The sequence below is a fragment of the Macaca thibetana genome, chromosome 14, assembly GCF_024542745.1.
Source record: "Macaca thibetana thibetana isolate TM-01 chromosome 14, ASM2454274v1, whole genome shotgun sequence".
In the NCBI taxonomy this organism is placed as follows: domain Eukaryota; kingdom Metazoa; phylum Chordata; class Mammalia; order Primates; family Cercopithecidae; genus Macaca; species Macaca thibetana.
In genome coordinates, this window is record NC_065591.1 from 63463679 (window position 1) to 63491078 (window position 27400).

A 27400-nucleotide genomic window follows, 5' to 3' on the forward strand; every position below is an offset into this window, starting at 1 on the left:
GATTTTTGGTCCATTTTGAGTTTTTGTAAATGGTGTGAGATAAGGATCTAAGTTCGTTCTTTTGCATATGGATAGCCAGTTGTCCCAGCATCATTTATTGAAGAGACTTCTTTTTCCATTGGATGGTCATGGCACTCTTGTCAAAAATCAACTGATCAAAGATTATGTTGGTTTATTTTTGTACTCTCAGTTTTATTCCGTTGATCTATATGTCTGTTCTTTTGCAGGTACCACATTGTTATGATTACTGTAGCATTGTAGTAAGTTCTGAAATTGGAAAGTATGTTCCTCAACTTTGTTCTTCTTTTTCAAGATTATTTCAGCTATTCTGAGTCCCTTGCAATTCCTTATTAATTTTAATATCAACGTTTCCATTTTACAAACAAAAGCAGTTGGAATTTTGATAAGGATTGGATTGATTTCTCTAGATTGTTTGGGGAAATGTTTCCATCTTAACAATATTAATCTTCCAGTACATGAACACAGGGTATCTTTTCATTTATTTGGGTCTTTAATCTCTTTCATCAATGTTTTGTAATTTTCAGTGTACAAGTCTTGCACCTCCTTTGTTAAACTTAGATTCCTAAGTATTTTATTTTTTTGATGCCATTGTTAATGGAATTTTTTAAAATTTCCTTTTCGAATTATTCATTGCTAATATATAGAACTTCAACTGATCGTTTTCTGTTAATCTTCCAACTTTGCTGAATTTATTAGCTCTAATAGTTTTTAAAGTATTTTTTAAGGATTTTTTATATGTAAAATTGGTCATCTGAAAGTAGAGATAGTTTCACTTCTTCCTTTCCAGTTGGATACCTTGTTTTTTCCTGAGACAAGGTCTTATTCTGATTGCCCATCCTGGAATGCAGTAGTGCAGTTTGGCGATTTTGGCTCACTGTAGCCTCGACTTCCTCAGGCTCAGGTGATCCTCTCACCTCAGCTTTCCAAGTAACTGGGGCTACAGGTGCGTGCCACACCACCAGGCTAAATTTTTGTATTTTTGGTGGAGAGAGGGTTTCGCCAGGTTGCCCAGGCTGGTCTCGCTCTCCTGAACTCAAGCAATCCATCTGCCTTGGCCTCCCAAAGTGTTGGGATTACAGGCGTGAGCCACCGTGCCTGGTCTTCCTATTATAAGCTGTGTTTTAGTAGGAGTTAGCAACCTCCTGTCAGGAATGTTGTGGAGGGGATGTTTGTGATTTTTTATGGAATGGTTGACTGGACATCTTGAAGTCCTCCCAGTTAGCTCTGAAATCTGTATCAAATTGAATTACCCATAAGAGGTGAAGGCCTGTCTTCTTGTTAGAGGATGAAGCAGACCTGCCTAGAGACAGGATGAGGTTTTTATTCTGCAAAAGTTATGTATATTTGTTATCAAAAATTTGAATAATATAACAGTATGTGACATAGAAATCAAAAGTGTCCAGAGGGAACCACTGTTAATCAATTTGTTATAGATAGAAAAAATCTGCAAGTGTATGTTTATAAATTTTTAGATGTTTATGACATCCATTAAGTTCTGCAGCATTTTCCACCTAATACTCTCGCAAATATCTATCCATATTGGTGTGTATATCATCCTCTTAAACTAATGACTGCATAGTAATTTTGTTTTTTTTTTTGAGACCGGGTCTCTGTTGCCCAGGCTGGAGTACAGTGGTGTGATCTTGGCTCACTGCAACGTCTGCCTCCTGGGCTCAAGGGATCCTCCTACTTCAGCCTTTTAAGTAGTTGGAACTACAGGTGTGAGCCACCACACCCAGCTCATTTTTGTATTTTTTGTAGAGACGGGTTTTACTATGTTGCCCAGGCTGGTCAGGAGCTCCTGGGCTCAAGTGATCCACCCCCTCGGCCTCCCAAAGTGCTGGGATTACAGGAGTGAGCCACCACGCCCGGCCTGCATAGTATTTTGGAAAATAGATCTAAAATAAAATTTAACTTACCTTTATCGATTGACTTGGTAATTAACAGTTTATCACAGTTACAAGCAACAATTTAGTAAGCTTCTTATACATAAATTACCTGCTTACCTGTGCAAGCAATTTTATAGAATACACTCCTAGAAATGAAATTGCCTGGTCAAAAAATGTATGTGTTTTAATTATTAATGGAACTTGCCAAATTGCCCTCCAAAAAAGTTACAGCTGTTATAGTTTACAGTCCATCAACACAGATTTAACAGAGCTGTTACCCAATGTTTTTTTTTTTTTTTTTTTTTTGAGACGGAGTCTCACTCTGTCCCCCTTGCTGGAGTGCAGTGGCCGGATCTCAGCTCACTGCAAGCTCCGCCTCCCGGGTTCAGGCCATTCTCCTGCCTCAGCCTCCCGAGTAGCTGGGACTACAGGCGCCCGCCACCTCGCCCGGCTAGTTTTTTTTGTATTTTTTAGTAGAGACGGGGTTTCACTGTGTTAGCCAGGATGGTCTCGATCTCCTGACCTCGTGATCCACCCGTCTCGGCCTCCCAAAGTGCTGGGATTACAGGCTTGAGCCACCGCGCCCGGCCTACCCAATGTTAAAGAAGGTGTAGAGAGTAGTATTTTTAATCTTTGTCAATGTGATAAAGTGAAAATATCTGATTTATTAAGTATTTCTCTAAGAATTAGTGAGGTTGAGCATGTTTTCATGCTTAGTGGTTATTTGATTTATTTCAATTATTTGTTCATATCATTGACTATATTTGATACTTCCTTTTTTTTTTTTTTTTCTTTTTTTGAGATAGAGTTTCCCTCTTGTTGCCCAGGCTGGAGTGCAATGGCGCAATCTCAGCTCACCGCAACCTCCGCCTCCCAGGTTCAAGCAATTCTCCTGCCTCAGCATCCCGAGTAGCTGGGATTACAGGCATGGGCCACCATGCCCAGCTAATTTTGTATTTTTAGTAGATACGGGGTTTCTCCATGTTGGTCAGGCTGGTCTCAAACTCCTGACCTCAGGTGATCCGCCCACCTTGGCTTCCCAAAGTGCTGGGATTACAAGCATGAGCCACCGCGCCTGGCCTGATATTTCCATTTTTATCAAAGTAATACGTACCATAGTTCTAAAAGTCAGATAGTTCTACAAGACTTCAGAAGCAAAACACATCGGTCCCCTGTCCAACTCTGTCAGTGTCTGATTCTTCTGTGACAACTACTTTTATTAATAACTTTTTTAGTTCATTTCTGATACTTTTTTTGTTTGTTTTTAAGATACAGGATCTCAGCCTTTCACCTAGGCTGGAGGGCAGTGGCTCCATCATAGCTCAATGCGGCCTCAAACACCTGGGCTCAGGCAGTCCTCCTGCCTCAGCCTCCCAAGTAGCTAGGACTACAGGTACACATCACCATGCTTGACTAATATATATATTTTTACATTTTTTGTAGAGTTAGGTCCTGCTGTATTGCCCAGGCAGGTCTTGAATTCCTGGCCTCAAGTGATCCTCTTGCCTTAGCTTCCCAAAGTGTAGGCATTATAGCATGAGCCACCACAGTTGGCCTTGTGTTTTTTAAATAGCATGTTTTTACTGATGTATAAATTTCTACTTTATTATATTTAAATAAAATATTTGTGTTTTTTAAATAACATGTTTATACTGATGTATAATTTTCTACTTTTAAATATTATATATTGACTTCCTACTTTGGAAGGTAATAATTATATGTTTTTTTTTGTTGTTGTTGTTGTTTTTTTTTTTTTTTTTTTTTGAGACAAAGTCTCGCTGTGTCACCCAGGTTGGAGTGCAATGGCATGGTCTCGGCTCCCTGCAGTCTCTGCCTTCTGGGTTCAAGCGATTCTTGCCTTAGCCTCCTGAGTAACTGGGACTACAGGCTCGTGCCACCACACCCAGCTACTTTTTGCATTTTTAGTAAAGACAGGATTTCACCATGTTGGGCAGGATGGTCTCGATCTCCTGACCTTGTGATCTGCCCACCTCGGCCTCCCAAAGTGCTGGGATTACAGGCATGAGCCACCGCGCCTGGCGGTAATAATTATCTTATACTGCTATACCTATACCCCTCACATACTACAAACATTTCCTCCTCCCAATTTTTAAATAAATATTAATTGTTTACATTATTAAGTACTATATGTAAGCATTATTCATAAGCTGTATTATTCACAGCTTGAGCCATGTGGTATATTTGGTACATTTTCTTTCCTTTGCTCAGGTTTCCTTTGGAATGTTTCTTACTGATTTGTAAGAGTTCTTTGTATGTCAGGAATAAGCCTTTTGACATATTTGCTACGGATATCTTTCCTCAGTTGGTCATTTGATTTTATTTGTAGAATTGGTAGAGAAATTTTTATAGACTAGATTTATGAATGATCTTTTTTTTTTTTTTTTTTTTAAAAGACGAAGTCTTTTTCTGTTGCCCAGGCTGGAGTGCAGTGGCGTGCTGTCCACTCACTGCAGTCTCCGCCTCTCGGGTTTGAGCAATTCTCCTGCCTCAGCCTCCCAAGTAGCTGGGATTACAGGCTCCTGTCACCATGCCCAGCTAACTCTTTGTATTTTAGTAGAGAAAGGGTTTCACCATGTTGGCCAGGCTGATCTCGAACTCTGGACTTCAAGTGATCCACCCAAGTGATCCACCTGCCTCGGCCTTGCAGAGTGCTGGGATTACAGGTGTGAGCCACTGCCCCTGGCCCAATTTATGAATGATTTTGTTGGCTAAGTACTCTATCTTTTGCTATTCTGTTTGGATGGCCCATCTTGCTATTCCTGATTTTCTATCTTGGTTCTTACAAAGTTCTTCTGCCTGCCTAGGCATATTTTAGGTAATAGCCATAGCCACCAATTTTACAATTCTTGTGGACCTCTCATTCTCAAATCTGCAGTAGGTTAAAGGTCAGTTCTAGGGAGGAGAAGCAGAGCATAAGTATAGTTGGGACATTACCACCTATGTAATTATGTAGACATAATTAATAACACTAGCTAGTATTTATTGTGTACTGTCTATTTATTTGTTCAGTCAGTAGATATTCGTTGATCCTTTCTATTCCCATGCTGGGGCTGTGCTCAGTTAAATTGTTTCTTTTGTGGAGAAACCACTTTGAAAAACAGTTTCAAACTGTTTTTAAATTAAACTCCCTATGATCTGGGAGTTTAATTCCTAGATATATGCCAGGAGATTTTGGTACACCCTCCTAGGATTTTTCTGTTTTCTTTCTTTTTTTTTTGAGTCAGACTCTTGCTCTGTTGCCCAGGCTGGAGTGCAGTGGCACGATCTCAGCTCACTGCAACCTCTACCTACTGGGTTCAAGCGATTCTCCTCCTTCAGTCTCCCGAGTAGCTGGGATTACAGGCGCCCGCCACCATGCCCAGCTACTTTTTGTATTTTTTAGTAGAAACAGGGTTTCACCGTGTTGGTCAGGCTGGTCTCGAACTCCTGACCTCAGGTGATCCACCTGCCTCGGCCTCCCAAAGTGCTGGGATTACAGATGTGAGCCACCGTGCCCGGCCCCTCTTACGATTTTTCATAGCAACACTATTTGCAGTAGCAAAAACTTGAAAATGACAATACGTAAAGGTGAATGGGTAAGTTGTGATATATTCACATAATGAAATATAACATAAAATAATACTTATGACATACTTATAAAAACAAAATATAAATAACTATAGCTACAAATAATGGTAAGGATGAAGCTTAGTGGTATAATATTGAGTACAAAAGATAAGCCTTAGAAGACCACTTATAAGTTGACACTTTTTATAGAAAGGTAAAAATAATGGAAACTTAAGTGGTATGTTTTCTTTTTTTTGGCTAAGTTTGTGTTATGCATAAATGGTATGTTTTAAAATTATGTATATGTGTGATAAAACCATATTTTACTTTATTTTGAGACAGGGTCTTTCTCTGTCACCCAGTCTGGAGTGTGGCGGCATGATCACAGCTCACTGCAGCCTCAACCTCCTAGGCTCTGTTGATCCTCCCACCTTAGCCTCCCAAGTAATTGGGACCACAGTTGTGCACCACCCATGCCTGGCTAAATAAAAAAATTTTTTTTCTAGAGATGGGGGTCTTCCTGTGTTGACAAGACTGGTCTCCAACTCCTGGCCTCAAGCAATCCTCCCACCTTGACCTCTCAAAGTATTGGGATTACTGGCATAAGCCACCGTGCCAAGACAAAACCGTATTTTACAAAAGCAAGGGAATACAATCAAGATTCCAGATAATGGTAACCTTGTATAGAAGAGAGATTGCAGGATAGGATAGAGAAGAGCACATAGCTAGATATAAGTAATTTTAGATGTTTTACATCTGAGGTTCATTTGTGGGTTCAGTATTTATCATGTTATTAAATAATTCATGTAAAAAGTAAAGAAATTATGTCATGTGGTACAGGATGGATGAACCTTGAAGACATACTAAGTGAAATAAGCCAGTCACAAAGAGACCAATATGATTCCACTTATATGAGATATCTAAAGTAGTCAAATTCATAGAAACAAAGTAGAATGATGGCTAGGGGGTGGGGGGAATTAGGGGCTATAGAGTTTCCATTTTGCAAGACAAAAAAGTTCTGGAGATCTGTTACAGAATAGTAACAGACAGTAATACATACCACTATTGAACTGTATACTCAAAGATGGATAAAATGGAAAATTTTTTGGTTTTTGAAACCACAAAAGTAGTTTTGGTTGACACAGTGGCTTACACCTCTAATCCCAGCACTTTGGGAGACTAAGGTAGAAGGATCACTTGATCCCAGGAGTTCCAGACCAGCCTGGGCAATGCAGGGAGACCCTGTTTCTTCTAAAAATTAAAAACTTAGCTGAGTGTGGTGGTTTGCACCTGTAATGCCAACTATTTGGGAGGCTGAGGCGGGAAGATTGCTTGAGCCCAGGAGTTTAAGGCTTTAGTAAACTATGATCACGTCACTGTACTCCAGTGTGGGTGACAGAGTGAGACTCTGTCATTTAAAAAAAGACAAAATAATAATAACTTTAAAAAATTAAAGTGGTCCATGCATGGTCTAATGATGAGAATGTTTATTAACCAAATAATTTGAATAATTTATTTTTTTCTCTACCTAAAGTTCAAAAATAAAGCAAGAAAGAAAGCAACTACCAAGACAGGGACTTACCTTACCTTAAGATACGCTATAAGAATAGACAAACAGACCAGTGGGACAGAATGCAGATCTCAGAGAGATAGATGGGAATTTAATTTACAATAAAGATGTAACCACCAATCAGTAAGAAGGTATTCATTGTTAAGTAGATTAGTTGAGAAAACTGGCTCACCACAAGGAGAAAAATTAAAACTAGGTTTGTACATAATACTGAATACAAAGGGGACTCAACATGAAGACCTAATTATGAAAGGTAAAGTTATGAAACTAATTTTTAAATGTAAGCAGACTGGGTGTGGTAACTCATGCCTGTAATCCTAGCACTTTGTGAGGCTGAGGTGGGCAGATCACTTGAGCCCAGAGGTTCAAGACCAGCTTGGGCAACATGGCCAAACCCTATCTCTACAAAAAATACAAAACGTAGCCAGGTGTGGTGGTGCATGCCTGTAGTCCCAGCTACTCAGGAGGCTGAGGTGGAAGGATCACTTGAGCCCAAGAGTTTGAGGTTGCAGTGAACTGAGATCATGGCAGTTCACTACAGTGTGGGTAACAGATGAAACCCTGTCTCAAAATAAATAAATAAATACATTTTCTAAAATAAAAATGTAAGCAAGTAAGAAAGATTTGATAAATTTGATTTTATAAATTAAGGATTTCTGTTCTGTTAAAGATATGCTAGGCAGAGTTAACTGATAACTGAATGGAGAAGAGATGAATAATGATTAAAACTGACAGTAGATTAATATCTATCCAGAGAAACTCCTACAAATCAACAAAAGACAGCAACTCCAACAGAAAAACAGGCCAGGGATATGAACATATTTACAGGAGAGGAAACCCAAAAGGCCATCAAGCATGAAAAGAGATGTTCAGAGTCATTAGTAATTAGAGAAATGCACATAAAAATATGAGATATCGCTTTTCATCTATTTTTAGGTTGGCAAAAACTAGAAAGCTGAATAGTGCCAAGTGTTGGCAAGGATCAGAGGCTATAGGAGCTTTTTTGTACTTTTTTGTGGGTATGAAGACTGGTACAGGCATTGTGGATAGCAGCATGGCATTGCTGAGTCAGAGTGAATGTACGCACCCTGTGACACATCCTAAGGGGACATGGAAGAGGGTGTTCACTGAAGTGTTAATTATGGCTGAACATTGGGGAGTTGGAGGCAATCTGGATATCTGTCTCTGAGGGAGTAAATAGGTAAAATGTGACGGATGCATATCATGAAATTGTTTTACAGTTAAAAGCAATACATTAAGTACCTATAGGAACTTGGGAGGACCTTAAAAGCATAGTACTGAGAGGAAAAAGTAAGAAACAGAAAGATGTATAACACAATGCCAATTAATAAAAATATAAGCAGAGAAAGCAATAAACAGTTTGTATAAACAGGTACAAATAAAAATATACATGTGAAGCACATTAGAATGTCTGTGGGGTGAGAAATAGTAATGAAAGAATCAGGAAGACTCCCCAGAGAATGTTGTGTAAAGGAGAGGCACTGGGATTGTTGTTGAGTAGTAGAAACATGAACTGTTTGAAATTAGCCATTAGAGCTTTCAAAAAAAATGCCTCTTATGGCATGCCAAGAAATGATGGAATTAATTGATAAGGCTCTGTTTCTTTCAAACTGAATGAAACTTTTTGTTCTTCACTAGTGCAGGTTGGTGGTGCATCCTTTTAGTGGGCATCCATGACCACTGAATGGAAAAACACTAGCTCTGTTCTCCTAGACCAAGGTTTCTCAACAGAGGAACTATTGGCATTTTGGGCCAGATAACTCTTTGTTTTCTCGGGGGCTGTCCTGTATATTATAGAATGTTTAATAGCATCCCTACCCTCTATTCACTAGATGCTACTGACACCCTTGTCCACTTGTAACAACCAGATGTCTCCAGACATTGCCAAATGTCCCCTGGGAAACAAAATCACCCCTGATGAGAAACACTGTCATAGGCTCTAGAACCTAGAGCAACATGGATATTGCCAGCTATGAGACTGATGATGAGCAGGTATTCCAGTCCACTGAGAAGTATTAAGTTCTGTCCATAACTTAGAAGCTCAAGTCCAACCTTCACATTAAGAGAAATGTAGGCTGGGCGGCTGGGTGCGGTGGCTCATGCCTATAATCCCAGCACTTTGGGAGGCCGAGTGGGCGGATCAAGTGAGGTCGGGAGTTGGAGACCAGCCTGACCAACATGGAGAAACCTTGTCTCTACTAAAAATACAATATTAGCCAGGTGTGGTGGTGCATGCCTGTAATCCCAGCTACTCAGGAGGCTGAGGCAGGAGAATCACTTGAACCCAGAAGGCGGAAGTTGCGGTGAGCCGAGACTGCGCCTTTGCATGCCAGCCTGGGCAACAAGAGCGAAACTGGGTCTCAAAATAAAAAAGAAATGTAGGCTGGGCATAGTAGCTCATGCCTGTAATTCCAGCATTTTGGGAGACTGGAGTGGAAGGATAGGTTGATGGCAGGAGTTTGAGACCAGCTTGGGCAACGTAGTAAGACCCAATCTTTAAAAAAAAAATTAGCTGGGTGTGGTAGCGTAGGCCTGTAGTCCTAGCTACTTTGGAGGCTGAGATGGGAGGATCACTTGAGCCTGGGAGGTTGAGGCTGTGATTGTCACAGTGGACTGTGATTGTGCCACTGCACTCCGTCCTGGGCAACAGAGTGAGACCCTGTCTCAAAAACAAAAAACAGTCTGGGCTCAGTGGCTTACACCTGTAATCCTAGCACTTTGGGAGGCTGAGGCAGGCAGATCACCTCAGGTCAGGAGTTTGAGACCAGCCTGGCCAACATGGTAAAACCCTGTCTCTACTAATAATACAAAAATTAGCCAGGCGTGGTGGCAGGTGCCTGTAATCCCAGCTACTGGGGAGGCTGAGGCAGGAGAATTGCCTGAACCCGGGTGGCAGAGGTTGCAGTGAGCCAAGTTCATGTCACTGCACTCCACCCTGGGCGACAAGAGTGAAACTCCGTCTCAGAAAACAAAAAGCAAACCAAAAAAAAAAAAAAAAAAACCCAAAAAACAAAAGCCCTACTTACAAAGAAGAGGCCAAATAAATAAGGTTAAAAGAAGAACAAATGTAAAATTTAAAACAAAAAATTTGTAAAAATATAAAAAAAAAAAGCCCTGTTGTTTGGAGTAAGAGATGATACTGTATCTAAATTTTAGATACTGTTCTTTTCAATTCTAGCAATACTAATACTTTAGATTGCTTATAGTTCAGATTTGTTGATGATTTAAAAAATACTCCACCTACTCTGTTATAGCACTTATACTGAATTGTGGTTGGTTCTTTCTCCTCAGCAGACTTGCATTCTTCTCATTTACTCTCTCTTGGAACCTCATAACAGCTCTGCAAGGTAGTCAGGGTAGGTATTTATCTCCAGTTTTCAGATTAATAAACCAAGGTACAGAATCCTGAAGTGATTGCTGGGAACACATGACCATTAAATTGGAGAGTTGGACCTAAAACCAAAATCTGATTCTTGGTTAAGTGCTCTTTCTGTAGGTTCCTCTTAAAGGCTTCAGGAAATTTTTATCAATTTCTGCCATAGTCAGAAGTTTTTAACCCTCTTGAGTTTCCTTATTTAACGCCTGTTGCCTAAGTCCTTTCCTTGGATCTCAGGTACTTTCTCAACCTCCTCTTAAGTCTCTTCATCATCTTGCCTACCTAGCCTCTCCAGATTTCTCCACAAACTCAGTGAATGATGATTGGTAGGCAGCTTAAGAGACAGAAGATCTGGATTGGAAACCTAGCCCAAACCAGACTTGCCTTTTGGCTTCTGCATAGCTCAGTTTTCATCATCTAGTCAGTCTAACATTACTCTTTAGCTCCCTCAGGGATGTTAGGGGAAGGGATAAGTTTATGCCTGGAAAAGTATCCATCCTATTTTTGAAGTTCTCTAGGGAGAAGCTTTCATCATCTCTGTCTGCTACCAAATACAGTATATCTTTAGATCTCTACCTCCTGAACTGCTTTCCCTCCTGGAACCGGTGAGTGGCAAAATCTCCTACCTGGAAATCTTTAAAGTACTGTAGATTTTTCTTAGACCAAGATATTAAGAGGATTACTAGAATGTGGAATTAGAGAATTCTGACTAAGATGGTAAGGGGCTGTAATTCACTTTATATGAGAAATAAAAACTACTATCTTCAGAATATAATGAAAACTTGTAGCTGTGGTATCTTTATCGGCCTCCTTTGAGTCTCATCTACCTCTTTAGGCTCATTTCTCACCCCTTCCTCAAATACTAGCTGTCTTTTCTCAAGTATACCATGCCCCCTCATCCTGGAACACTCATCATGATGCCTTTTTCTATCTGGACCTGTTTGGCCATCAGGACGGAGATCAAAGGATTCTTCTTTCAGGCAGCCTTCCTTGGGAGGTTTCTCCACTTTGAGTGGAGTGCCTCTCTATACTTTCTTGGTCACCAGCCCTTACTCCATTAAAGCACTTAATTGTGGTTATATGTTTCTCCTCAGTAGACTTGTATTCTTCAGGAGATTTTGGTTTTCATCTCTGAATTCCCCAGTCATTAGCATGGCGTCCAGTAAGTGCTCAGTAGATGTTTATTAAGTGACTGCTTGACTGACTCATTTGCTTGAAGTGGAAGAGATGGGAAAGAAGACAAAGTTCTAGGTATTAGAATGAGTTCTCAAAAGAAACATGGAGTAAATTTACTTTGTGCTCCTCTGAAAGATGAGTTGGACCCAGAGACAGAAGTGACACAAAGGCAGATTTTTCAGGTCAGCATCAGGAAAGAGCTGTCTAGCAAATATATTCGTATTGGAATGGCCTTACTTATGTGGTAAGGATGACTATGTGTAGGTGCGATAGGAGGGAAACAACTCCAACCGTGTTCTGCCTTGTAGAGTGTCCAGTAACGTGTAGTGTCTCACCAGGTCATAGAAACTACACTGAATATGTCTGTTTATTGGGCCTCTGGATGACTCTTCAGCTATCATTTATCTGAAGCCTTCCTGTAGTCTTCTCCAGGCTTAATATCCTGGTGTCTTCAGCTGTTCCTTATGTGATTTGGTTTCCAGACCCTTTATTACAATCCTAGCTGCTCTCTTACGGCCTGCTGTCTTACGACCATGCTTATTTGTTAGTGTTCTTTGTATGGTGTGGCCCCAAGCCCTGATCCCAGGGTCCCAGGGATACTTTAACAGAGCAGAGAACAGTAGACCTGCTGCCTCCTCCATTCTGGGTATATTCTTTTTTTTTTTTTTTTTTTTTTTTTTTGAGATGAAGTCTCACTCTGTTGCCCAGGCTGGAGTGCAGTGGCACGGTCTCGGCTCACCGCAACCTCTGCCTCCCGAGTTCAAACAATTCTCCTGCCTGAGCCCCCCAAGTAGCTAGAACTACAGGCGTGTACCACCACGCCCAGCTAATTTTTGTATTTTTAGTAGAGACAGGGTTTCATCATGTTGATTGGCCAGGATGATCTCGATCTCTTGACCTCGTGATCTGCCCGCCTTGGCCTCCCAAAGTGCTGGAATTACAGGCATGAGCCACGGCGCCTGGCCCATTCTGAGTATTTTCTTAGTTAAGCAGGGTTGTCTTGGCTATGTTGGCAGCAGCCCTGTTGGCATATATTCCCTGGCAATTTGTGGTTAACTGAAACCCCTAAGCCTGTTTCATGTGAGCTACTGTTAAGCCATTCCTTCCCTGTCCTATACTTTGGTAGTTAGGTTTCATCTTGTGGTTTTGAGTCTTCATTTCAGCTTATTAGCTCATGGAATGTTAGGGCTAAAAGAACCCTAAATATAAACTTTATTCATTTTGATCTTATTTCTTCTATTTTCCATGTTCTCTGCCTCCCTTTCTCTCCCCACAAGCTTTGTGCTGTCCACAGTTTGGAGGTTGTGTTTTCTTCCAAAGCATTTATGAAAATATTGAGCAGAGCCATGGAGCATGTCCCAGAATCCTACCTCCAGTTGACTGCAGTCTATTTGTCAGCATATTTTCAAGCTGATTGTTCTATTAGCTGTGGGTCTCTACCTTTATTCTACTACTTGGGCTTATAGTTTCATTTCATCCACAATATTGCTTTTCAGCCAGATAGGGTGGGAGGGTGATCTCTAGCTTACAACATGAGGAGACGTAGAGGTGGTAAGATGAGAATCCTGAAAGTCAAAAGTGCCAAGCATCTGCAGACTGGAAAGGCACCTGATGCACAGGGAAAGATATGATCTGTTTTCATGAATTCTGATTTCTCTGAGATGAAAGGGATCTGCAGGTTTTCTTATTAGAAATAATTGTCAGGTAGTGTTGATTCCATCTCTACCAACACACCTTCTACTCATGGTTCCAGATCTCAGTTAAGAGGCAATCCATTTAAATGTGAAGTAGCTCTTACTGTTAGCATCTGACATCGTCATCTCAACTATTTTAGCCTTGTGGAGGAATAAGCAGGATATTGCTATTCTTGTCCCTCAGTAAATCAATGAGTTAGTTTCAGGCTAGTCTTCAGCTTTGTATTTGCACATTCAGGGAAAGAAGGATGAATGACTTTTGTGTTACTCCTTCCACCTGGCCAGACCCAAGCCTCCTTTAGAATCATTCAGAACTCTGCCTCTTCCAGGATGTTTTCCTGACAGCTCCTGCCTCATCTTTCCTCTGAATTCACATGTCAGTACTTGATGCTTTGTACTGGCCACCTAATTCATGTGTTTATATCCCATCAGCCAAGTCCTGGAGGGCCAAGGCTTTCATGCTTTCCATAGCATCAGGCACAAGTGTTTGAGCAAATTAGTGAACCAAGTGTGTCTCCATAAGTGTTGCCATGAGATGGCACCGGAGGCCCTGCAATTGTTCTGCATAACTTTTAGCTGTTTATTGCCATTTATATGCCTTCCTTAATGAAGTTTAAACTTATTTACCAAGCAAAATGCCGATAAATACTAAAGTAGAAACTGAAAAAAAAATTTTTATTTATTTATTTATTTATTTATTTATTTTTTAAGAGGCAGGGTTGCGCCATGTTGCCCAGGCTGGTCTCGACCTCCTGGGCTCAAGCGATCCGTCTGCCTCAGCCCCACAAAGTGCTGGAATTACAGGAGTGAGCCACCATGCCCAGCTTACAGTAGAAATTTTAAACAAAACAAAGAAACCAGGTAACTTCCCCTTTTATCGCATGGTAGAATATTCTGTTCACTCAGCCTCTCTGCCTTGCCCCTCCCCAGGAACTTGCCCTTCCACCAGCAGCTGCTTTCTAGGCCCCAAGCATAAGCTGGCTTTCACTCCCTAATGGAGACGGCCTGGGGACCTGAAAATGGCCTCAAATTCTTGGTTTGTGTTTTCTGATAATTTATTTTCCTCGAAAGGACAATTAAACATTAATAAGAAATTGCTTATAACCTCATCACTTTTCATATGTCAGTTATTTCAGTTTCCTCATTCTGGTCTTTGCTCCTTTGTATGTGTGACTTTATGCATTTTTAATCATGCAAAGCCGTAATAAGAGCTCTCATTTACTGAGCGCTTATTATGAATTACGCACCACACTTGTTTTATATATATTACTTCCATTTAAATATAAAAACTATTATATCAAATGCTTATATTTACTACACTACTCATAATGAATGCTGACATTATTAGGAACTGTTCTAAGTGTTTCCATGCCTTAACTCATTTAACCCATACAACCTTATGAGAATAGATAACGTTAACCCCATTTTACCGTAGTTTAGAGAACAAAAGCTTATCAGAGTTAAGCGATCTGCCTAGTTAACACAGTAATTAGCTGTATTGGGATTCATATTTAGATAGTTTTAATTCTAAAATTTCTGATCATTTCAATGTATCATTTCATTTTGTTCATTCTTTAATCATTTCTATTTGGACTTCTGGAAATGGTCTGAAGGCTAATAGAATCATTAAAATTAGAGTTTGATTTAGATCTTTTTCCTGCAGCTAACCTGGTAGCTCCTAGAGGACTAGAGGTCATGTTTATTTCTGTACTCCTTTTCCCATTAAATGCAAAATTAATACTTAATGGGTTGAATGAGTAAGTGGGTGAACACTATCTCTACTCTCCTAGGAAGTCTGGGATACAGAACTAGTTGATAGAAACTTAGCCTGTTAGAACTTGAAGGGGTTTGAAAAATCAAGCCAATCCCTTCCTCCAAGGAAGGAGGAAGGACGTCCTTAGGGTGACCCAGTGAGTTGGAGGCAGAACAGTACTACAACCCCGGTCTCCTGGGCTTCTACTCCACCATCTGGTTTCAAAAAGCCTAATCCTATGTCTAAATTCCTTTCTCTCTCCCCTTTTTTCCCTTTCTCTCTTGCCTCCTCTTCTCTATCTCTTCTCTCTCACACACAGTCTCTCTCTCTCTCTTTCTCTTGGTGTGACTTGATGTAGCTTTACATACTTGATGTATATCTCTTTTTTTTTTTTTTTTTTGAGACGGAGTCTCGCTCTGTCGCCCAGGCTGGAGTGCAGTGGCCTGATGTCAGCTCACTGCAAGCTCCGCCTCCCGGGTTCACGACATTCTCCGGCCTCAGCCTCCCGAGTAGCTGGGACTACAGGCGCCCGCCACCTCGCCCGGCTAGTTTTTTTTTTGTATTTCTTAGTAGAGACGGGGTTTCGCCGTGTTAGCCAGGATGGTCTCGATCTCCTGACCTCGTGATCCACCCGTCTCGACCTCCCAAAGTGCTGGGATTACAGGCTTGAGCCACCGCGCCCGGCCACTTGATGTATATCTCTAGATGTAATTTTTTCATCCTAAAATTTCAAGCCCGAAAACTACAAAACAAACAAGATTTTTCTTTCCTGATGCCCAGGCTTAATCCTAATTGTGTCTTTGTCCAACTCAGAATAGAATCCAGGATCTCTGCTTCTGTCCTCACCCAAAATGTGCAGAGCTGCAGCTCATGTAGAGAAACTTACCTTGATTCACATTCCTCTTCAGAACATACTATTGGTGATTGGTGGGGAGTGGGAAAGAGCATCTTAGAGCAGGCTGGTTGTTTTAATGCAACAGCCAAGTTTTTGAAAAACTGGCAGGAGAACAGGAATTTCTGTTTTTTTCTCAGAGAGAGCAAATGTGACCGGACTATGTGATTTAATTCTTCTCTGGGCCTACTGTTTTGTAAACAGTCCCATGAGCCTGTTAAAGCAAATAGCGTGAAGACCAAAAACCCTCCACCCCTTCTTGCCATATGCCACCCTTTTAGTTTCATAAGTTGGGTTGCCTTTTCCCCTAGTTTAAATAATCTGCAGTTGTTTGTTGTGATGTCTTTTCTTGGTGCTCCTAGTGTCTCGCAGAAAATGGCACCTGGGGCATTATTTGGGTAGCCGTTTGTTAGTACATCCTGGTGCTTCCACACTTTTTATGTAAGGTCAGACTGTTTTAGAATGCTTCATTCAGAGAGTCAGTTGTGGGTTCCTGTGCAGTGAATTGTTATTGAGGCTTCATGGCTCATGGACCAGCAGCCAGTACCCTCAGGTACACAGAATGGGAACCTCTAAAGCAAAGTGGTTCTGCTTACCATTTTCTCTGTCCTGTTCTGTTTCTTTTTTCCTATAAAATGATGCCTTTGTGTGTGTGTGTGTGTTTTGTTTTTTAAGATGGAGTCTCACACTCTGTCACCTGGGCTGGAGTGTGATGGCGCAATCTCAGCTCGCTGCAATCTCCACCTCCCAGTTTCAAGCGATTCTCCTGCCTCAGCCTCCCAAGTAGCTGGAATTACAGGTGCCTGCCACTAGGCCTGGCTAATTTTTGTATTTTTAATAGAGACGGGGTTTCACCATGTTGGCCAGGCTGGTCTTAAACTGCTGACCTAAGGTGATCCACCTGCCTTGGTCTCCCAAAGTGTTGGGATTACAGGCGTGAGCCACCATGCCTGACCATCTGAGGCTTTTTTTTGGTCACAGAGAAGTCTGTAAGAGAATGGTAGCTACAGACAAACACTAAAACGAAGCTCTAAGCTGCACTACCTATTATGGCAGCCATCAGTCCCATGTGCCTGCTGACCACTTGAAATGTAGCTAGTCTGTTGTAAATGTAAAATACATATTTGATTTCAAAGCCTTAGTACCAAAAAAAGTAAGCCATTTCATAAATAATTTTAATCTTGAATACATATTGAGATATTTTGTATATATTGGGATAAATAGAATATATTATTGAAATGAAAACCTGTTTCTTCTTTTAAAAAATGTAACTAGAAGATTTTAAACTGTGTTTGTGACTTGCATGATATTTCGTTTGGATAGCACTGGTCTAGAAATCCCTAATCTTTTTTTTTTTTTTGAGACAGAGTCTTGCTCTGTCACCTTGGCTGCAGTGCAGTGGCGCGATCTCGGCTCACTGCAAGCTCCGCCTCCTGGGTTCACACCATTCTCCTGCCTCAGCCTCCCGAGTGAGTAGCTGGGACTACAGGCGCCTGCCACCACGCCCAGCTAATTTTTTTTGTTTTTTGTATTTTTATTAGAGACGAGGTTTCACCGTGTTAGCCAGGGTGGTCTCAATCTCCTGACCTCGTGATCCGCCTACCTCAGCCTCCCAAAGTGCTGGGATTACAAGTGTGAGCCACTATGCCTGGCCAAGTAAATACTTTCTTAGTTTACTATAGAACGCCAGGAAACTAGCCACTCTTTTCCTCTCTGTATCTCTCTTTTTTGTTGTTGTTTTTTAAAAAATATTCTTTCATTTCGTTGATGGCATCAGGAAGAAAACCTCCATTACGTATTATGTGCTATCTTTTTTTATACCTGCTACTCACTGGAGAAGGGTGACATCTAGTGACAGAAGGGTGGTTGGGAAGGGAGTTAGGAGGCATTGGAGAGAAGACTGGCAATGACTTCAAACTTTGAGTTAGAATTATTTTTTGCCTTTAAAAAACTTCAGCTAACAAGTCTGAGGGAAGGCTCTGAAGGAGGGAGAGTAAAACAGGCACTCTTTAAAATAGAAATGTACCTCTCTCCGAGGGAATCCTACTCTCGTTTTACTTTCCTTTTATTTATTGGAATTTATTGAGGACATATCGTGTGCCAACAGTTTTCTAGTGTAGAGGAAATGGGAATACGGCCTAGTCACTGCCCACAAGGAGCTTACATACAGGTAGAGAATGAATTCAAGCCCAGCCTCATACTCTAGATAAGCACTATAATGATGTTAGAAAACAAAATGCGTTTGGAGCACTGGAAAGCACTTTCTGCCTGGAAAGGAGACTGAAAGCCTTGTGTGTCTTGGATGTGATATTGTCAGGCAGAAAGGCAGGTGGGAAGGACAACCTGATGGGGACAACCTGGCTTAAAGGCCTGGGGAGTGGCAGATGGCCCTTGAAATAGTAGGTTGGGGCCATATTATGGGGGATTTGACAGCCTGGCTAAGAATGTTGGATCCTCTCTACAAAAAATACAAAAATTAGCCAGGCATAGTGACATGTGCCTGTAATCCCAGCTACTTGGGAGGCTGAGGCAGGAGAATCGCTTAAACCTGAGAGGCAGAGGCTACAGTGAGCCGAGATCAAGCCATTACACTCCAACCTGGGCAACCTGAGCAAGACTCCATCTCAAAATAAATAAAAGGAATGTTGGATCCTATCCTTTATGCAGGGGGACTGTTCAAGCAGAGAAATGACATGGTCAGGATTTTGTGTTCGGGGTACCATTCTTCACTCCTCAAAAGGATAGACACTGAATGCAGGGAGATTAACAAAGAGCTCATTGCAGTCAGCCAGCCAAGTGGTAGCAAGAGCTCAAATGGAAAGGAAAGAATATATCCAAGAGATAGTTGAGTGAGGGATGAAAGGGAGGAGGAGTCAAATATGGTCCTAAGTTTCTGACTTGTATCACTAGTGGAGTTACCTTTATCCAAAGCTGGAAGTACAGGAGAGGATCAAGCTAAAATAGAAAACAAGCTGCATTTGGGACTGTGGACAGAGCTGCAGAGGGATCTGGCTAGAGCTGAAGTGCTTGTGTTTGTGTTTCAGATGGTGACCCTCTTTCAGATGTGGGTTGTTCCCCTCTATTTCACAGTGAAGCTGCACTGGTGGAGGTTCCTAGTGATCTGGATCTTGTTCTCTGCTGTCACAGCCTTTGTCACCTTCCGAGCCACCCGAAAACCTCTAGTACAGACAACCCCAAGGTGAGAGTTTAAATAGTGGGAAGAGCCCAGGTTTTCCGAAGCTGATGGGTTGGAATGCATGGGAGGAACATAGGTTTAGACTGAAAAAATTCCTGGTTTTGTCTGCCAAAACTACTTGGCATGGGTCCCCTCTAAAACGAGCTGATTGGGAGACCCCCTCCCCTATTCATCGATTAAAAACCCCAGATATTTCTGTATAGCTTACTTTATGGTTTCAAGGTCTTTTTATATTAAAGGCAAACGAAAATAAGCAAATCATGGTGATCATTGTGGTCTCATTTTAAATGTTTTCTTCTGTGAACCCTTCTCTGATCTCTGAATTAGATTTTCCAGTATATTCTCTCATATTGCACAGTAGTGTTCCTTCATATAACTTACCACAATTTGTAACTAAATACTGTTTTGAGTATCTATCTCCCTCACTAACTCTTACCTCTGAGATCAGGAACCACATCCATTGTTTGTCACTGTATATTCAAGCCCTGCCATGGGGCCTGGCACATAGTAGCCTACTCTGTGAATTTTTGTTGAACGAATGAATCTTAGCAAATTTATAATTTTCCAATAAACAATACCTCCTTCTTGAGTCACAAAGCAGCCACTGCCTGTATAATTCTTTTTATTTTATTCAAATTCGTTTCTCATTTGATCCTCCCAACCAGCTTGTGAGGTAATTTAATATCTGTACTCAACAGAAAAAGAGATTTTCTCATTCATTCAAATAAGCACCTACTATGTGCCAGGCCCTATGTTGAGCGCTGGGGATACAGAGCTGGATAAGACATGGTCCCTGTCTCAAGGAGTACTCTGTTTAATGGAGGAGATGGATGAGAAAGCTCCTGTTGCAGTGAAGTTGGTAAGTGCTATGACAGAGGTTTGTGTAGGTCCAAGAGAGCTTGACTGGCCAGCCTCAAAGTTGTGACCACCTGATCCAAAGTCTTTCAATGGTAGACTGCTCTTCTTCCTATTCTTATGTTCTACTTTCCTGCAAGCCTTTCTCTGGCCTTCTGGAGTTTCATTGTATAAGGTGAAATAGGTGATCCAGAAGTTTCTCTCTGGCTTTGGTAATTTAAGGGCCATTGTGGAAGATACAGGATGTGGAGCCGGATGAATGTGAATTGGGACCTCTAGCCCTGCCACTTGTTCAACTGTATGACCTTACCTTTCTGAGCCTTGAATTATTCATCCCTAAAAATGGGACAGTAATTGCTACCTCCCATAGGGAGATAAGGTGATATGAAGAAAAAATGCAATAGAACAATGTAAGAGTCACCATGAACACCACAAACAGTGCCAACTTTTGGCTAAAATGATTGAAAATATGTCTCTAATATGGAGGATTTTTATAATAGTAACTACTAGCTTTTTTTTTTTTTTTTGAGACGGAGTCTCGCTCTGTCGCCCAGGCTGGAGTGCAGTGGTGTGATCTCAGCTCACTGCAAGCTCTGCCTCCTGGGTTCACACCATTCTCCTGCCTCAGCCTCCTGAGTTGCTGGGACTACAGGCGCCCACCACCATGCCTGGCTAATTTTTTGTAGTTTTTTAGTAGAGACGGGGTTTCGTCATGTTAGCCAGGATGTCTTGATCTCCTGACCTCATGATCTGCCCGCCTTGACCTCCCAAAGTGCTGGGATTACAGTTGTGAGCCACTGTGCCCAGCCAGTAACTCCTTGCTATTTATTTATTTATTTAGAGACAGTGTCTCACTCTGTCGCCCAGGCTGGAGTGCAGTTCACTGCAACCTCTGCCTCCCGGGCTCAGGCGATTCTCCTGGCTCAGCCTCCCAAGTAGCTGGGATTAGTTTGTGTGCCACCACACCCAGCTAATTTTTTTTTTTTTTTTTGAGATGGAGTCTGGCTCTGTTGTCCAGGCTGGAGTGCAGTGGCCAGATCTCAGCTCACTGCAAGCTCCGCCTCCCGGGTTTACGCCATTCTCCTGCCTCAGCCTCCCGAGTAGCTGGGACTACAGGTGCCTGCCACCTTGCCCGGCTGGTTTTTTGTATTTTTTAGTAGAAACGGGGTTTCACCGTGTTAGCCAGGATGGTCTCGATCTCCTGACCTCGTGATCCACCCGTCTCGGCCTCCCAAAGTGCTGGGATTACAGGCTTGAGCCACCGCGCCCAGCCTAATTTTGTTTTTTTTTGTATTTTTGGTAGAGACCACGTTGGCCAGGCTGGTCTTAAACTCCTGACCTCAAGTGATCTGCCTGCCTCGGGCTCCCAAAGTGCTGGGATTACAGGTGTGAGCCACCATGCCCGGCCTTGTAACTAACATTTGATAGTGCTTTACAATTTCAAAGCACTTTTTAAAAACAGAGATGAGGTCGCACTCTGTCGCCCAGGCTAGAGTGCAGTGCCATGATCACAACTCACTGCAGCCTCATCCTCCTTGGCTCAACCAGTTTTCCCATCTCAGTCTCTGGAGTAGCTGGGACTACAGGCATGCTCCACCTTGCCTGGCTATTTTTTTATTTTTATTTTTAGTAGAGACAAGGTCTCACTGAGTTTCCTAGGCTGGTCTCGAACTCCTGAACTCAAACAATCCTCCCACCTCAGCCTCCCAAAGTGTTGGGATTCCAGGTGTGAGCCATTGTGCCTGCCCTCATAGCACTTTCATAAACATCCTTATTTGTACTATACATGCAGCATTTCATGAACATGTATTATATACCAGGAAATGGGCTCCATACACCTCTCTTGTCTCAAAGAGGTGATTTGACTTATCTGAGGTTACCCAGCTACTAAAACATCACTTAATCCATATTGAGTTTTTTGACCTAAAATTTCATGTCCCTTTCACTATGTCTCTCTCCTTTATGATCAGTGCAAACCCTGGAGAATGGAACTGTGTGTATTCTTTAAGATAGCACTAGAAGGAAGATGTTTGGGTCCTTTCCCTAGCCTGAGAAACCATCACCGCTTGCCTGGCCACAGCAAGGAGGCACGGGCAGAGAAGGACCTTGACTTTCCTCCCTAGGGCTCAGCAGGGTTGGTAGTAACCTAGTCAGCTCTCAGGAACCACACAGACTTGTGCTGGTTATTCAGGCAGATTGCTAACTTGTTCATTAGCTCCCATCAGAGATAGAGTAGTGGCTCCTGATGACGGGAACCCACTCTTGTAGCATTTAAAAGGCTCTGGTTTGGCCAAGCAGCAGCGGTTTATGCTTGTAATCCCAGAGAGGCTGAGGTGGGAGGATCCCTTGAGCCTAGGAGTTGGAGGCCAGCCTGCGCAACATTGCAAGAAGACCCTGTCTCTAGCCAAAAAAAAAAAAAAAAAAAAAAAAAAAAAAGCCCTGGTTCATTCAGGAAACCGTCTTTCTTGCTGAGTCTAGTAGCTGAGATCCATCAATTAGATTGTACGCTGTTCTTCGTTGGCTCCTGGGGCACACTACTCCTCCTTCAGGAGCATGAACAACCCCATTCTACTTCACTACCACCACACACTTGTATCCAACTCAAAAGGTACTTCTTAAGTGCCTCTCTCCTTTCTCTTCTCCCTCAGAAGAAAATGCATTTCAGAAGCAAATTCATTATACATCATTTCATTTTTGGCCTGTGGATAGGAGCAAAGCTGTATTCAGACTAACCAGGCCCAGGTACAAAAAACCTGTAGCTCATTCTACCTCGGATTCGTCTCTTGATTTCTGTTTCTGAACAACTAGCCTTCCTGCCTGTTAATCTTCTGAGCATAGTTGTGTTTAATACTTTTTACTTCCTCATTTGAGGTGACATAGCTGTCTAAGGTCAGCTGTGCTCCTTCTGTGAGGCAGAAACTGCCTTTTTAGGAATCTTTTCCTTGGTCTGAGACCATGAAAATACAAAGCACAGCCGGGCGTGGTGGCTCACGCCTGTAATCCCAGCACTTTGGGAGGCTGAGGCAGGCAGATCATGAGGTCAGGAATTCGAGACCAGCCTGGCCAATGTGGTGAAACCCCGTCTCTACTAAAAAAATATAAAAATTAGCCAGGTGTGGTGGTGGGCACCTGTAGTCCCAGCTACTCAGGAGGCTGAGGCAGAAGAATCGCTCGAACTCGGAAGGCAGAGGTTGCAGTGAGCCGAGGTCGCGCCATTGCACTCCAGCTTAGGTGACAGAGCAAGACTCCATCTCCAAAAAAAAAAAAAAAAGAAAATACAAAGAAGTACTACTTCTCAAATATATGGAGGCATTTCTGCAGTTAAGGGAGTGAGCAGCTTTGAATAGTAACTGAAGTTGCTCAGTAAGTCCTGAGCAAAGACCGTGGTGTCCCCATTGATGTGAGAATAAAGGATTCTGGTGATCCAGTGACCACTGAGGCCAGAATCTCTGTGTCAGCTGCACTAACTTTCTCTCCTTTCCCCAGGTTGGTTTATAAGTGGTTCCTGCTAATCTATAAAATCAGCTATGCCACTGGCATCGTTGGCTACATGGCTGTCATGTTTACCCTCTTTGGTCTTAACTTATTATTCAAGTGAGTACCCTTTGTTTTTGTTTTTGCTGGAGTTTGGGGAAGAGTGGCTGTTGAGATGTACCTCTTGCTGCAAGTCGTGGTTATTAACAGGAGGGACATAATATCCAGGATAGGAGACTTGGGTGCTGTAGAGGAATGGGTGAAGACAGGCTCTCCATGATTTGTGCTGGCAGAAAGCAAGGAATGTCTGAATATATACAGTGTCAAAGTCCTAAATCATTTTATATTTTCCAAGGCTTTATATTTTAATGGAAAAGTCTAGTAACCAAAGTAAGCATAATAGTTATTATAACCTGCTATCCATAATTCTGTCACTTTAACAGAGCTGTTTTTCTCATCGGTGTGTACTGTTCATTTGCAACATCCACTCTGCATGAATGGCCTTATGTTCAACCAGGCCAGGGGTTGGCAAACTGTGCCCTCTGTGCCAAATAGCCCACAACCTGTTATTATGAAATAAAGTTTTACTGGAACATAGTCATGCTCATTCATTTATATATTGCCTGTGGCTGTTTTTCCACTAAAACAGCAGAGTTGAATAGTCATGATAAAGATCATATGGGCTACAAAACCTAAAATATTTACCATCTGGCCCTTTATAGGAAAAGTTTGCTGACTCTTGGGCTAGACCATCAACCTACATGACCATGGTTGGCTACAGCTAGCAACAGATTTGACTTAGAAGGATACAAAACAAAAAGATAGAGCAGAGCAGTGTCTGCAGTCTTCACAGTAGACTCAGAGCTTAGGTGTGAGGGAATGAGATGACACAGACCGGTGTGGAAGCCACCCTGGCCTAGGAGCCCCATTCCCACAGGAACACATCCAGTTTCAAGAATGTCCCAGTCCACATGCGTTGTACTAATCACAGGTCATAATTAGTGTTTCCTGTCATATAGCTGACATTCGACAAGATTTCTCAGGAAACAGTTGTAGAAAGTTAAGCCATGGATGTTAAGTCCTGCTTCATTTTTGGGCACTTAGGTTGTTTCAATTTAGTACCGTCATAGATAACGCTGCTCTGTTGCTTCCTAAGGGTGCATTCCTAGGAATGGAATTTTGGCTATTGCCTCAGTTGTCATAAGCCTTCCAGAAGATCTCTATTAGCTTACAGGTCTTCCTACCCCGAATTGAGTCAGGTGCCAAGAAATCCTGAGCTCAAAGACTGGAGCGTACAGTGAGTCAGTGAGGCAGATGAGGGTGGAAATATGATTTCTTGGATGAAATACTGGTGGCTGTGGACAGTGGATCACGAGGAGCCCTAAGCCTAGGACAGTGCACTGAAGCTAGAGATTTAGGATTCAAATTTAAGATAATGAATGGAATGATTACTGGCCTCTTCCCTGAGCCTAGTTATATTGTAGGCAGGAGTCTCTGAAAGGAGTTTATTTTAGGACAAGTAAAAATAAATCCTGGCCAGGTGTGGTGGCTCTCACTTGTAATCCCAGCTATTTGGGAGGCTGAGGCAGGAGGACTGCTTGAGGCCAGGAGTTCAAGACCAAGCTGGGCAACATATTGAGACCCTCAACTCCAAAAAAAAAAAAAAAGAAAATTAGCTGGGTGTAGTGGCGTGCACCTGTATCTCCAGCTACTCAGGAGGCTGAGGCGGGAGGATTGCTTGAGCCCAGAAGTTCAAGGCTGCAGTGAGCTATGATTGTGCCACTGCACTCCAGCCCAGGTGACAAAGGGAGACCCCCATCTCGAAAAAAAAATAAATAAAATAAATCCTATTTTATATAGTGAGAGCACACTCATTAAATTCTTTCTTCCGGGGGTAGTACAGGCTGAAAGAATAAACAGGCTCCTGAAGGGTTTAGATGAATTCATCACTGTAGAGTCAAACACATCTTGTCGAAGAAAACAGATATCTCCTGGAAACTTTCTAACCTGTATGGTTAAACAAAAAAATCAAGATTCTGTATTATGGGTTTTTTTTTTCTATTTTTTTTTTTGAGATGGAGTCATGCTTTATTGCCCAGGCTAGAGTGCAGTGGCTCACTGCAACCTCCACCTCCCGAGTAGCGGGTTCAAATGATTCTCCTGCCTCAGCCTCCTGAATAGCTGGGACTACAGGCGTGTGCCACCACACCCGGTTAATTTTTGTATTTTTAGTAAGGATGGGGTTTCACCATGTTGGCCAGGCTGGTTTTGAACTGACTTCAGGTGATCCACCTGCCTTGGCCTCCCACAAGTGTTGGGATTACAGGCGTGAGCCACCGCGCCTGGCCTCTGCATTATGTTTTAAATATAATTCTTCTGTAATTACAGTTTCTTTTTACTTGCCTAAACTCTACAATGAGGAAAACAGAATTGAGAATCTTGATCATTTTTGTGCTACTGATCAAATTAATTGGCGTAAGATCAATGATTTCTAGTGAATTAAATATTCAAGGTTCATAAGCAAATGCAACTTTGTATGTAAATATAATTTGTAACTAAGCAAATACATATGGTTCTTTGTACAAATATTTTAACAAAGATAATTTTCTATAACAAAGATTTATAGACTCAGGGTTGCAAATTATTGGTCCTTGGAATTATTAAACCTTCTAATGTTATAGGCAAGATCTTTATCCTTCTTGTTAAATAGACTTGGACCAAAATTTAACTTTGATGACATGATACAGATTATTTATATATGTAGTTTATAATTTTATAGTAACTACTGTATATTAATAAATATTTACTAATTTTATCTTTTTTTTTTTTTTTTTCTAAACCTGTGTTTGACAAGCCGTTTCTGTAAAGGTCCAAATAGTAAATATTTCAGGTCTTATGGGACAATAGGACTATAGGCCAAGGCAGGTGGATCACCTGAGGTCAGTTCAAAACCAGCCTGGCCAACATGGTGAAACCTCATTCTTACTAAAAGTACAAAAATTAACCGGGTGTGGTGGCACACGCCTGTAGTCCCAGCTGTTCAGGAGGATGAGGCAAGAGAATCATTTGAACCCGCTACTCGGGAGGTGGAAGTTGCAGTGAGCCACTGCACTCTAGCCTGGTACAAGAGGGAAAGCTCCTACCCTGTCCCACCCTGTTTGCCTGGGGAGGGGGCCAGGTCTCAGGTAGTGAGCATGCTTTGTGCTCAGTTGTCATAAGCCGAGACAATCTCAGAAGGAGGGGCATGTGGCCACTGGGATAATTTTCACTCTCTGCTCCAGTGACACCCAGATTTCTGGCATGCCCTTTCCTCCTTATGGATAGCTCAGCTGTTTCAACTTGGGTGGCTAGCTGGAGGAGAGACAGCTCAGCAAGGCAGCTCACTTAATGTCCGGCACTTACCAACAGTGGAGTCCCCAACATGTAGGTCCCAAGGAGCCCAGGTCCTGGGCAGCTGCAAGTCATTGCCACCAGTTAGGGGAGGCAAGGACTAAGAGCAGAGTGAGAAAAAGGGGTAGGAGGGGATACTGTAGCTTGGTCTTTGCAGCCTACAGTGCTAGCCTCCTCAAGAGGTGTTCATGGGCCATATAAAAATAGGCAGCAGACTGGATTTGGTCATAGTTTGCCCACACTTGCTTTAGCCTTTGGGCCTTCTCGCTTTGGGCCCTGCTTTGTGTGTCCCAGAGTAGTAATCCAAAGAAGATATGTCTCAGGGTGGGTCTTTCTAGCTCTAATACTTCCCTTGCAGGATCAAACCAGAAGATGCCATGGACTTTGGCATCTCCCTTCTCTTCTATGGCCTCTACTATGGAGTTCTTGAACGGGACTTTGCAGAAATGTGTGCAGACTACATGGCATCTACCATAGGGGTGAGTTCATCCGGGTTCTTAAATACTTAATAGACTCTTGACACCTC

The 27400-nt window shown here is 42.1% G+C and overlaps 1 protein-coding gene across 3 annotated transcripts in view; it reads left to right on the forward strand.

Annotated features, from left to right (window-relative positions):
• Positions 1-27400, forward strand: part of RNF121 (ring finger protein 121) — a 231211-nt gene that overhangs the window by 197305 nt on the left and 6506 nt on the right. For all 3 annotated transcript variants that reach the window (XM_050756319.1, XM_050756318.1, XM_050756320.1), the window contains 3 exons: positions 19004-19158; positions 23497-23604; positions 27233-27353. In XM_050756319.1, the coding sequence (XP_050612276.1) occupies positions 19004-19158; positions 23497-23604; positions 27233-27353 (384 nt within the window). The remainder of the gene's footprint in view (positions 1-19003; positions 19159-23496; positions 23605-27232; positions 27354-27400) is intronic.